Source organism: Polypterus senegalus, chromosome 3, assembly GCF_016835505.1.
Source record: "Polypterus senegalus isolate Bchr_013 chromosome 3, ASM1683550v1, whole genome shotgun sequence".
Classification (NCBI taxonomy): Eukaryota; Metazoa; Chordata; class Cladistia; order Polypteriformes; family Polypteridae; genus Polypterus; species Polypterus senegalus.
The window spans coordinates 276720068-276732384 of NC_053156.1; the positions used below are offsets into that span (position 1 = coordinate 276720068).

At 32.3% G+C, this 12317-nt stretch overlaps 1 protein-coding gene across 11 annotated transcripts in view; it reads right to left on the reverse strand.

The window, feature by feature from the left end:
* Positions 1-2663: 2663 nt before the first annotated feature.
* LOC120526193 (6-phosphofructo-2-kinase/fructose-2,6-bisphosphatase 2-like) overlaps positions 2664-12317 on the reverse strand; it is a 47541-nt gene continuing 37887 nt past the window's right edge. For 4 of the 11 annotated variants that reach the window (XM_039749226.1, XM_039749222.1, XM_039749221.1 and 1 more), the window contains 6 exons: positions 11503-11565; positions 11308-11372; positions 9149-9181; positions 7708-7899; positions 4029-4175; positions 2664-3763 (listed from right to left, as the gene is read on the reverse strand). In XM_039749226.1, coding sequence (XP_039605160.1) covers positions 4059-4175; positions 7708-7899; positions 9149-9181; positions 11308-11372; positions 11503-11565 — 470 coding nt within the window. In that variant the 3' untranslated portion in view covers positions 2664-3763; positions 4029-4058. Of the gene's footprint in view, positions 3764-4028; positions 4176-4899; positions 6474-7019; positions 7043-7707; positions 7900-9148; positions 9182-11307; positions 11373-11502; positions 11566-12317 lie in introns of those variants that run through there. The other 7 variants (XM_039749225.1, XM_039749223.1, XM_039749228.1 and 4 more) reach the window with 7 other exon arrangements.

The following is a 12317-nucleotide window of genomic DNA, read 5'->3' on the forward strand; positions in this document are numbered from 1 at the left end:
ATGCCTTAAAAACAATTGAAAATGCAGTCACGTAATTTAAACTGAAACAAATGTCTCAACTTACCTTATGGAATCATGCAGTTTAAAAAAAACACAGGTTGTGTTTGTTAAATTACATAATTCACAAATCAACAATCTCAAAACACATACACACAAACAAACTCCAATAAGATCGTGGAAATAAACATCTTATTTGAAATAAGACTTGGAACAATTTACAATAAAATGGAGAGATCCTGACAGGTTTGATATATTCAGTTCTTGTGCACTCCAATTCAGATGTTACTGGTAGTTTTCCATTTGAACTGGAATGCAATTGTAAATGCTTCTGATTTGGATGAGATGCTTATTCTGGAGAAGTGGCATGATTCCCAGTAATTCTAATATGTCGTGTATGATCAATCTCAGATCATTGTGAGCAAGAACTGCGGAATAATTTCTCAACAGGTCTTGAAAAGTTAGCAGTTTATAACATTTACCTCGTCCAAATCAGACAAAAACTGAACAAATAAAGAGCTACTGTGCATAGTTTTTCTTGATAATTTAAAAACTGCATTCAATTCCTTATAAATTCTAGTTTCCCAATATATTTAACATAATTTAAAGATTGTCTTTAAGTGCAAAGCTCTCCTGTCAGCTATACTACTACTTACAGTAGAGCAAAAGTATTCAATCCACTTGAAAGTCATAATTTCCTGCATGGAAAAGATCTGCACACTCATTTATCCATTCAGTATTTTAAATATGAACTCAAATGCTGTAACATTACATTTCCAAAGTCAAAATAATAAATTTTATGTAGATATTTAATTGAAGGCAAAAAAAAAAAAACTCAAAAGTTAATGTCTGCACAAGTATTCAAGCTCTACATATTAAAACCTTGTTAAGGACCTTTTTGCTGCAATATCTGCTTTAATTCTTTTGTGGTAAGTACTTTGCTCATTGTTCAGGAGTGATTTGTCCCAGTTCTTCTTGGCAGAATTTAGAGATCCTCTAGGTTGGTGGGTTGGTACCTCTGGACAGAAGTTTTCAAAAAATGCCTTGTTAGTAACTTGTTCAATGTGGGAGTATCTGTGTGAATAAACTCAAAACTCTATTTGAAATTACAAGGAATTAATTTGTACCTCAATGTCCTTGCTGAAAAATTTATCTTAAAGAAAAGTACTGGCACCAAACATATATAATTTATCAATTATTAAAAATCCTTCTATTATGCTACCATTTGTTTAACTAGAATGGTTCAGTCTTCTCATATTCACACCCTGCAGTCCTAGCAGTTACTCTCCTTATGAAGGTTTGCCCAAGTGCAGCATACTGCTTACGCTTTACCTCTCTTGCCTTGTACTTTATACACCATATTATATAAAGTCAAAAGAACATTATTATTTTTGTTATCCAGATATGGACGGTGCTGACTCCATTAGGATTTCCATTTTTTTCATAAGGTGTGTTCTGTAGCTGCAAACATGTTCAGTTTGGAATTATGGGCAACACATCGTTTACAGAACAGACTTTATACTTACTGTATTCATATTAATCTTTGTCATAATGAGGACAAACCTTAATTATGCACATATTTATGTGAAGGCATACTGAATACTGTAGTTTATCTAAGAGCATACCTCATTTATTATTTTTTTTTTATTAGTATGCTGCTGAAGTATGTGAATTTCCCCTTGGGATTAAGAAAGTATCTATCTATTGTGAAAAGCTAAATTGAGTACAAAAATTTTCTTATCGTTTTACAATTTAATCTAACAAGTTGTAAATGTTACACAACTATTTTAAGTGAGCATTAATTACCAAAGACAGTCAATATGCTTTCCACATAATAGAGGGATGTTGGATATAAACGGTTAATATTAAATATTGCTCAAAAAGCAAGAAAATGATCTCAATTATCAAAATCCAAAATGCATGTTTGGTAGTCATACTCAACCTCTGCAGGCACTCACTTTACTTTTTCTCATTATTAAGCTTCTAGTTTATATAGCACCTTTCACATTATTCATCATTTGTAAGCATAAAAAATGTCAGGTTTATTTAAAATTAAATACCTGATAAAGTTCAAATATTTGTTCAAACCAAGAATCACCTGCACTTTCAAACAAGAAAAATGGTATGAGAGGATGGGTGCCAGATATTTGTTACAGCTTTTTTATAAAAGAGAATGTAAAATTAAAAAAACGAAAAATGAATCATGGGCGGCACGGGGGCGCAGTGGTAGCGCTGCTGCCTCGCAGTTAGGAGACCTGGGTTCGCTTCCCCGGTCCTCCATGCATGGAGTTTGCATGTTCTCCCCGTGTCTGCGTGGGTTTCCTCCGGGCACTCCGGTTTCCTCCCACAGTCCAAAGACATGCTGGTTAGGTGGATTGGCAGTTCTAAATTGGCCCTAGCGTGCGCTTTGTGTGTGGGTGTGTTTGTGTGTGTCCTGCGGTGGGTTGGCACCCTCCCCAGGATTGGTTCCTGCCTTGTGCCCTGGTGTTGGCTGGGATTGGCTCCAGCAGACCCCCTGTGACCCTGTATTCGGATTCAGCGGGTTAGGAAATGGATGGATGGAAAATGAATCATACATAAAATTATCTTATCTTACCAATAAATTGTACAATAGGAATGTTAGATAAAAAGATAGCAAAAAAGAGAAAGCTGTAGGCATGTGCTCATGCTGTTAAACAGGTGCTATGAAGATATTTTATTTTTTGTGCTAAAACCTCACCTTAAGAGATGTTCAAAAACAAATGCATTTCACAATGAACCTCATAAGATGCTCAAACTCTCAATATATGCTGTACAACATGCAGGAACTGTAGACACACAGTGTTATTCATTTTGTTTAGTGCAAGTAAATCAGACCATATAATCAATGTCATTTTCAGGATGAAGTAGAATTTTACTAGCAACTACGAATACTGAAAGAGACTTCTAGTGATCACCACAGTTATCCACAATACAAATATGCCACTTAAATCAGACAAAATAAAATACAGCCAAGTCAACTTTTCACTAGTAGCATTACAAAAATACCTTTCTTTGTAAAAGTTTATAAAAAAAATAGCATCTGTCTTACTGCCTAAAAGTAGTGAAGATTTGTTTTCTTCTAAAACAGCTGAAAATCTCATAAAACTAATCTAATTTTTATACACATATTTTATCTAAGATTGCTCACTGGAAACTTAGTTCAAATTTATGTCAAATACAGTAATTAAAAAATAAATAAAAACACAGACACACTATTTGTACTAACTCTCCTTTTCTTAAATTCATAGCAATTTTAGAAAAAACAAGTTGGATAAAATTAGAAACCTTGGGATTAGCTAATTTATATTAAAATATTTAAAACATCTTTTAAAACCATTTAGGTTTGTACTGTACTAGTAAAGAGCACTTGAAATGTCATATTAAAATTGCATTTAGCACAGGAAAGTTTCAACAACTGATTTTGTGCAGTGTCTATTGACATTCAAAATAAAATATAAATAAATCATATGGCTGTAATCCTCACTTAACTCACTGTCACTTTGGAAATTAAATTATTTGGTTCCCACTAGGCACTTGTGCAGAAACAGTGATCCTACACCCATTATCTATTAAGTTTTTCCTGAAGCAAAACGTAACCTTCATAGTGTTCAAAGACTAGATAAGTAAGGTACATGGCTGCTGTTTAAACTTTAAAACAAAATTTCAGTTGTTCATCAACAAGTGGAATGGGAGAAGAAATGCAGGAAGATGGAAATATTCAGATTTTCTATGGGATGGACTTCCACTAAAATTGAAAAGAAATGCAAATAGGGATTAAAAAAAAAAGATAGACAAGTACAAATGGTAAGACAATTGTCACAGTTTAAGAACACCTCAACATGCTTTTCATTGGTAATAGCTGCCTTAAGCTTCTTTTGCCATTGTAACATATTGATTTTGCCGAGTCTTTCTATTCCTCTACTAAGCACATAAAAAAGTATTAAGACAGAGAAGCTTTGGCAGCGACACCTAACACTGAACGTAATTTTCCAAATTCTCTGTCCAGGCACCTTGGTCTCCTGTTGTGTAGATCATTTACATCAACTAACTGGTGGAACACACGTCCCCAAGCACACATCCTGAGCCAAATCCACAGTTTGTCCTGGGTGAAGGACGGTTTCCAGGGCTGCTTCTTTACTTCTGTTGAGGGTAACATTCTGCCAGTAAATGAAACAGGTGAATTAGTCTTAACTCAAGTTCAAAGTCAGGTTTACTGTCACACTTGTATAGCACAATGAAATTACTACTTGCATGTCTCACTCACACTATGAACACCTATACAGTACCATACACACACACACACACACACACAGAGTGTGGTAATGTCCAGAACAGAGGGAGAAGAGAGCCTGTCCAAGATAGCCGAGGTTTTAATAATTCTAATTGTCTTTTAAAGATTAAGTAAAAGTATATTAACAAAATATTACTAAATTATAAATAAATTTAAAATATAGACATTTCAAAATAAATGCTGGTATAGATTTGAAGTAAAATAGATCTTTAATTTTAGAAATTTAAAGCAAGTAAACATAAATAGGAAAATTATTATAAGCACAAAGCTTATATTCAGATTTAAGCAAGTTATTCAAAAGTTCAAGACACTGATCAAAGATACACACCACACCAAGTACAACATCTGATAAAACACCTGTTGGAATCAGACAGACAGACAGAGACATTTTTATTTTTACAAAAGTAGCTAATAGATACATTCTAAGAATTCTGTGAATACATTATTCGGTTACACAATAATTTATCTTGCAAGGAAAGTTGTCCTTTGAAAAATAAGGCAATGGAAACAAAACAAAAAATCCAAGATTGCAAGGAGCAGGCACTAAATAAATATAATTTAAAAACACCGTTTTCACAATTTAAATATTTTTACAAAAATAATTTGCAACATATTAACTTTTAATTAATACCTGTTGACATTTTTTGAAAATAATTAAACATATTACCTTTTGCTACATTCTCACTAAGCACAATCATTTTGAATTTTATAATGTCTGAAACTAATGAGATACCAGTGTACTTGCTATAATACCTAGACTGCTAACATCATAACAGCGGACTGACATTCTACAATACATGTAGGTCATGAGTAAAATTCTGTTTTAAATGAAAGTTCCTCAATCATCTATCAAATCATTGAGAAGGCAGATACTTCATAACATTGTTTAAAACAGCTTATAACATTAGCAACAAGTGATTGTTAAAAAGCCTCACATCAGCAAGGCATACAAAGATTGGTACATGGCAATCCAAAATTTCTGCGACTGAATCATGCTTCCAACACATTCCAAAAATGTAATTAAATAGAATAATAAAAGAGATCTTTCTTTGGATATAAAAAATACATTCTCTAGAGTGACAGGGGTGAAGTCTTGAACTATACTTTGATAACAAATAAATTTCACCTTTTTACAAGTTAATAGATATAAACTGCATTCCACCATAAAAATTGTACATAGTCTAGTTTTCCTAACCGATACACTAAAAAAATATGTATATACTCAGGATTGAGTATCCAAAAAACATTATATGGCACAAAAATAAAACACACTGGAAAATTTGAATCTTTGCTAAACTGCTCTTTCCTTCAATTACATCACATTGCAGAGGGGTTATAAATACAATAACTCTCAAACTTCCCTAAATTAGTCTGAAAACACAGCATATTATTTAATCCTTTGTATTCATACTTTATGTGCTCACCTAGCAAAACTGATAGTATTATTTAAAACCTAATGACATGTTAAAATAAGTTACAGAATTCAAGTAATGAACATATTATGTGGTAACTCATGTTCAAATAGACAAAATACAAAAGCAAATTTCAGACTGACATACATTAAGCTATGTAACACAGCCTTTTAACACCTTTCACTAATGAGCTAATAGCAGCTTTAGCAGTCTGTGATAGGTAATATGAATAAAAAGCACTCCAAAAAGAATAAGCATGTGATATTTACATTTTTAGAGGATGTACATAACTATGCAGGCATTTCATTTTAGGCAAAATGAATATACTGAGGATCATTTCAAAATGTTACAGACTCCATTGTCATTTTTCAACTGTAAACATTTCCATAGCTATAATGAAAGCAACCAATTTTATATTTAAAAATGACATACAGTACTTGTGGAAGCGTTTTGAGAATTTGTGACTGACTAAACCAAATAGCAACACAAAGCTCTGCCCAGTAAAATCAAGAAAACACATCTTCATTTAAAAAATAAGTAAATAAAGGCGACACCATATCAGACTGTATAGTCTACTGTGTGTATTGTGATTCAAAGACCTTTGGTACCGAAAACATTAAAAAGAAAACAGAAGATTCCCACACATTAGGATCATCCACTGGCTAGGAGGCATGTAAAAGCAGCCTTTTCTGACCTATTCAGTTGTTGAGACTGGAACCCAGCTCTCATAGTTTATCTTGGAGGCCTGATTCCTTCAAGAAAAGGAAAAAGCAGTTGCCTTCATTAGGCACAGACAATAAAAAATATATAAAGCAATCATCACAGAAAATGTCTTGGTCAAGGTAAAAAAAAAAAAAAGAAACACACATGCATTTACTACTATTTAAATTATTTAAAATAAAAATGCATATGCCTGAAAATAAATTCTCCATTTTCTTTAAGTTCTTAAGTTCATTGTAAGACATCACTGCACTAACTTGCTGTAGCTAGTTACAGGAAAGTTGACTATATATTAACTGATTTGGAAATACTAAAGGCTGTGACTGTAATTTATTAAAAAAAAAAAAAAAATTTGTGAAATTACATTTTACATCCAAATAAAGTAATTTCAAATATTTTATTGTGAACTATGTAGTAGCGTGTCTGAGAAACAAAAAAAAGAAATAAATTGTGTAAACTTGATTTGGCTAAAAATAACATTAAGAAAGAAAATTAAAATGATTCTAATAAATATGTATTTTCAACCATATATTATAAAATGAAAGTGGCATCAGAGAAAAAAAAGCTTCAATACTCACGAACAAGAATTTTCTACCCAGGGCTACAGAGAGATAAAAAATGGTGAAGGAGAGAGAAAGAGAGGAGGAAAAAAAAAAATCAGACAAGACAGCAAAAAGAGAGAAAAAGAAGAAATATAATAAAAATCAGACAAGACAGACAACAGTGAACCTTTTGAGTATGGCTGGGTCACATAAATATTATCAAAGTATCTTCTGCTCTGTACGTGAGATACAAAACTCATCAAGTGTTGCCATGCTAAGAAAGAGGATAAACTTATGTAAATGGGACAGGTGTATGAAAAATGTAACAAGAATTGCTCTATTGGAATTTTCTTCTACCTTAAGAAACCAAATGCAGTGAGGAGTGAAAGCTAAAAACGGTGGAATTTCTAGAGTCCAAAGAAATCGATGGAATCTAAAAAGATGTTCTAAGTACATCTTAGTTATATAAAAAAAAAAAAAAAAAGTCATTAGAAAATTATACAGTATAATGTTGATATACTAGAAGAGAAATGAATGCTAAGCCAGATGTACAAAATGATAAAGCTGTACTGACTTCTAATAATGTCAATAAAAAAAGGATTGTGCATTTGGACAAATTAACAACACTGATGCAGTTAAATAATCCAATACAATTTTCAGTACACAAGACAGACTGACTAGGACTGGATTTAATGTTGACAGCATGAGCACAAAACATTCATACACTAACTTGGCTGAGCTGCTGCCTGACTCTCTCTGGAGTTTCTGAAAAGCACAGCTCTCCTGGAGCAGCTGTCAAAGGCCGCCAAGGGGGATTTCCCTCGCTGTAGAGACGTGGTCGTTTGACTTGATCTGGACTGGCAAGAGGTGTAAAGCTATTCCTTCTCATCAAGGAAGGATCCTTTGAGATTTTATCCTGATGGAGATTGAAGAGATCATGAAGATTACTTAGTTAGAGGAAAATGCTAAAAAAATTGACTTGATTCTGTTCATCTGTTAGGTAAGGTAAGGTAAGGAGAACCTGGCACAAGTAGTAGAAAGGAAAAAAATAAAACACCCACAATTGTTCCCAAAATATTTTGAATGAGCATTAAAGCATCCCATGCAATCAAGAAAGTGCAGAGTCGGAAAAAAAGCAGAGGTTTACTGTGAAATACTATAATCAATGTCAATCAAATGTGTAATTATATCATTTAATTTTAAAAACAATTTGAAAATAGAGACAATGAATGCCACCGGGCCATAAGTCTATATATATATATATATATATATATATATATATATATATATATATATATATATATATATATATATATATATATATATATATATATATATATATAAAAATAAATAAATCTCTTTCCCTCATCAATGTTAATTTATAAAAACAACCAGATAACTGCAGACCTTCAAATTAAAAAAATAGTCTGGTGGTATCCATTGAGACTTGTAAGACTGAAGTGAAGGAACAAATGAAAGTGTGTATAGTATATTTAAAAATCTTTCCTGTATCATAAACATTTCTGAAATTGTCCAGGGAACTTTGCTCAGAGTGAAATAAAAATAAAAACCAATATAATGTAAACTGTTGCACATATTCTGATTACATAATTTCAGCAAAGGCATAAATCAAAAAATGCTTATCCTGAAGATTTCCACTTCTTGAACTACAGGGGCACATATAGATTTCGCAATACATGGAGTTGTAAGTGCACTCTCGTATGATAAAGGCGAGTCCAATTTGCATGTGCAACTGCAGTTCATTTCTCTTACATAAACAAATACATAAAGAAGGGAAAGGCAAAAGGCACCACCACAATTTTAGATAGCACTGGATAATATCCTAAAAATAAATATGTTTAGTTACATGGAAAGAAATTTGTTTGGATACCATCTAAAGGAAACAAAATGCAGAATTACTAATAAAATGAACAAACAGAATTAGCATCTTTGTGGTTTACTCAGTAATTTTCTTGTTTCATTGGAAGACTATGAAAACTTTGATACAGTTCTAGTTCTGGGATCCAAACCAATATGCAACCGGAAAAGGGATCTGTTGTTTGGATTGGCTTTCTACTTAGTAAAGAAAAGTCAGAAGTAAAGATTGATAAGATTGATTTACTGATTGGCGAATCAAACAATTTAAGGAAAACAAAAAAGCTCACATCACATAATAGGCCTTGTTTTCCAGTGAGATCCTAGCAAAGGGGAAAATACAGAACAAAAAATTATTCTTATACACAAATAATGATCTTTTCACACTACTAAACCTGACTAGATAGTGTATGGCTCTTTTATTTTAAACACAATTAGCTATCTCTGTTTAAATAAAACAATGATCCTGACAAATAAGTAGCTTAAAATTTTAGAAACTGCCCACAATATCTTATGGGAAGATGTCAACCGTTGGAAGACAAAAAAAAAAAAATCACTGAGTAAATGAAAAGTAAAAATCAGTTTAAGATATAGTTTTAGTATATCCAAATAGTAATCATTCTAGGTAAATCCATATTGAATACAACTAGAGTTTCTTTAAAATAGAGGGTGAAACTGATAAAATTTGCACTTTTCAAAACACTGTTTTTTCTTTGTAACAATAGTACTGTACAAATACAGAGAGTCACCATGAGCAAACACATATGGTATAGGTTAGGATTGTTGCTCACAGGCCCAACTTTCATGGGGAGCACTAACAGAATATTAGAACAATTTTTTGAGAAGACGTTATTCAGTCCCACAAGCTGGTCAATTATATTCGCCTAGAATCTTCAAAACAACACTGATTCAAATTTTCAAGTGTTTTAAACTCCTACTCATTGCCGCAGTACTTGGTAACATATTCCATGCACCTAAAGTTCTTTTGCATGAAGAGAAACATTCTTAAATTGTAAATAATTTACTTTTAAAAAGTTTCTTGTTAAAGAATTTATTTTAAACTAACAGCAGGAATCCACTGTAGTAATTCCCTTCATAATTTTAAACTCAATCTCTGTTTCCTTAAACTGAAAAGGTTTAACTCCTTCAATCTTTCCAAAAAATTAGCTTATTCGCTCTTCTCTGAACTTTTTCTACTGCTGCAACATTCTTATTGTAATGTAGAGACCAAAATTGTACATTAGTATTCCAGAAGCTCCTTTGACTTGTACTCTACACATCATTTTATTTAACCTAATAACATAAGAGTTATCTTGATTGCTTTGGTATACTACTCCTAGGTCCTTCTCAGAAGGTGAATTTTCAAATTTCACAACCTCCATTATTTACTCAAATCTAACATTTTTACTTCTTACATGTAACACCATAAATGTACATGCATTAAATTTCATTGGCCACAAATTTGCCCAAGCCTGTATTCTGTCCAGGTCTATAATGATTCAGCTGATTCTACATTATCTGCTCTTACTTCCAGTTTTGTATAATCTGCAAACTCGACAAGCTTCTAGTTAATATTCTTATCCAAATCACTTACTTATATTACAAAGACCTGTGGCACTTATCCCTAGCACTGATCCCTGACAGACACCAATTTTAACTTCAACGAATTGTGAAAAAATTCCTCTCACCACAACACTTTGTTCCCAGTGTCTAAACCAATTTTGTATCAAGCTACACACGGCAACTTAAATGCTCACTTCTTTTAGTTTTATCACTAACCTCTTATGTGGTACCTTATGTAGCAAGAGTTTAATGAGAGGTCATGTGGTACCTAAGAGTCCTATTTGCATTACAATGTAGTAGATATTTTATTGTTCAAAGATATTCTCTGCAAAGAGTTAATTTCAGAATGCACACCTTTCTTTTGCTTGTGTAGAAATAAATTCCATGATAACAGTGTTTATAAAAATCTTTACGTTTTTCAATCCTGTAGATTTACTTATGTTTTTTTCTTAATTTCAAAAATCAAAGTTGTCATCTGTGCAATTATTGGTTCTACAAAGTTTGAAATGGAGGATTAGACAGTCAACAAGACATTATTTTCATATTTAAACCATTCTGTCACATATATGGTTTAAGTTGATCTCCAATAAGTGACACAATTAAATATGCTGACTGTAAAATAAACAATGTCACATCGTAAAATAGTTTTTTCTTTTTATATCCATTTATCCTTCATAACCAGCTTATCTGGAGCAGGGTGGTGGGGAAGCTGGAGCTTAACCCAGTATGTATCGGGTCCAAGGCAGGAAAAAAAAAAAAAAAAACACATTTCAGCAATCACAAAAAACACACATTCCAGTAAAAAAATTCTATCGATAATTTGGTTGCGAAACATAGTCACACTTTTCTCTGGAAGTAAGAACAGCCTTACACAGAATAGACTTACAGTAGGTTTATCTCTGTGAGTGTTTACTGCTTCCACATTCAAATAAAACACTTCCACCTTGCAGCCTAGAAAATAAAGCAAAGTGACTTGAAAGGCAAATTTGAAGCATTTTCTGAAGTTAAACAAAGAGGGTAGTGATGCTCCATTTCAGATTTATAATCTTTCTAAGTCTAATAAAGCCAATAAACTACTCACCATAGGCAACTGGAGTCAGTTTAAAGACAGTGTGAAGGGGACATTTCAAATAAGGAAGTTCATCTGTTAAAATAAATGAACAAAGTTTGACTAAGCAAATAACAATCCAAATCACTGGAAACAGCAGGGATGGACAATACTTTGTAAGATCTTATTCAGCGACCAATAAGCATACACTAATGCTTCTAAAACTATAGGCCCACTTAATAAATACTGTATATTTCAGACAAGCTCAGGCAAATGAGACTAATAACTCCTCATGCAAAGCTGGTAATTATTCAAGACAGTTCAGTTTGAATATTTTTAATTCTTGCAAAAAAAGTTACAAAAAGGATCTTCAACTCAAAGGTTTAAAAATGTGATATTTATATGTACATTATGTTATAGTAGGTTTAACATCAATTTAGCTATCGTAATCTAATTCAGAAGTCAATAAAGAACATGAGGTACAATTATTATATATACTCATTTATTAACCAATAATACTTTAACCTGAGAGGCACAGTTAGGAACCGAGTCATATCTAAGGTCCTAGGCATAAGACCGGACTTGCAATGTTAATAATCATGTGTCAAATGAGTATTAGTAAAATAGACACATTTAAATTTAAAGTCAGTTTGTCAAATGTCCATAACATTTTCAGAATACATAAACTCAAGTATATAATTCTCATGTTTATAGAAGATTGTAAAAATGTAGCATGCTTTTGACAAAGTAAAAGCCTCCTTTATTAAAAAGCCACCTACCACATTTAAGTCAAAAAACCAACGCAACTGTGTGAGTTTTACATTGAAACACCAGACCCAATCTACCCA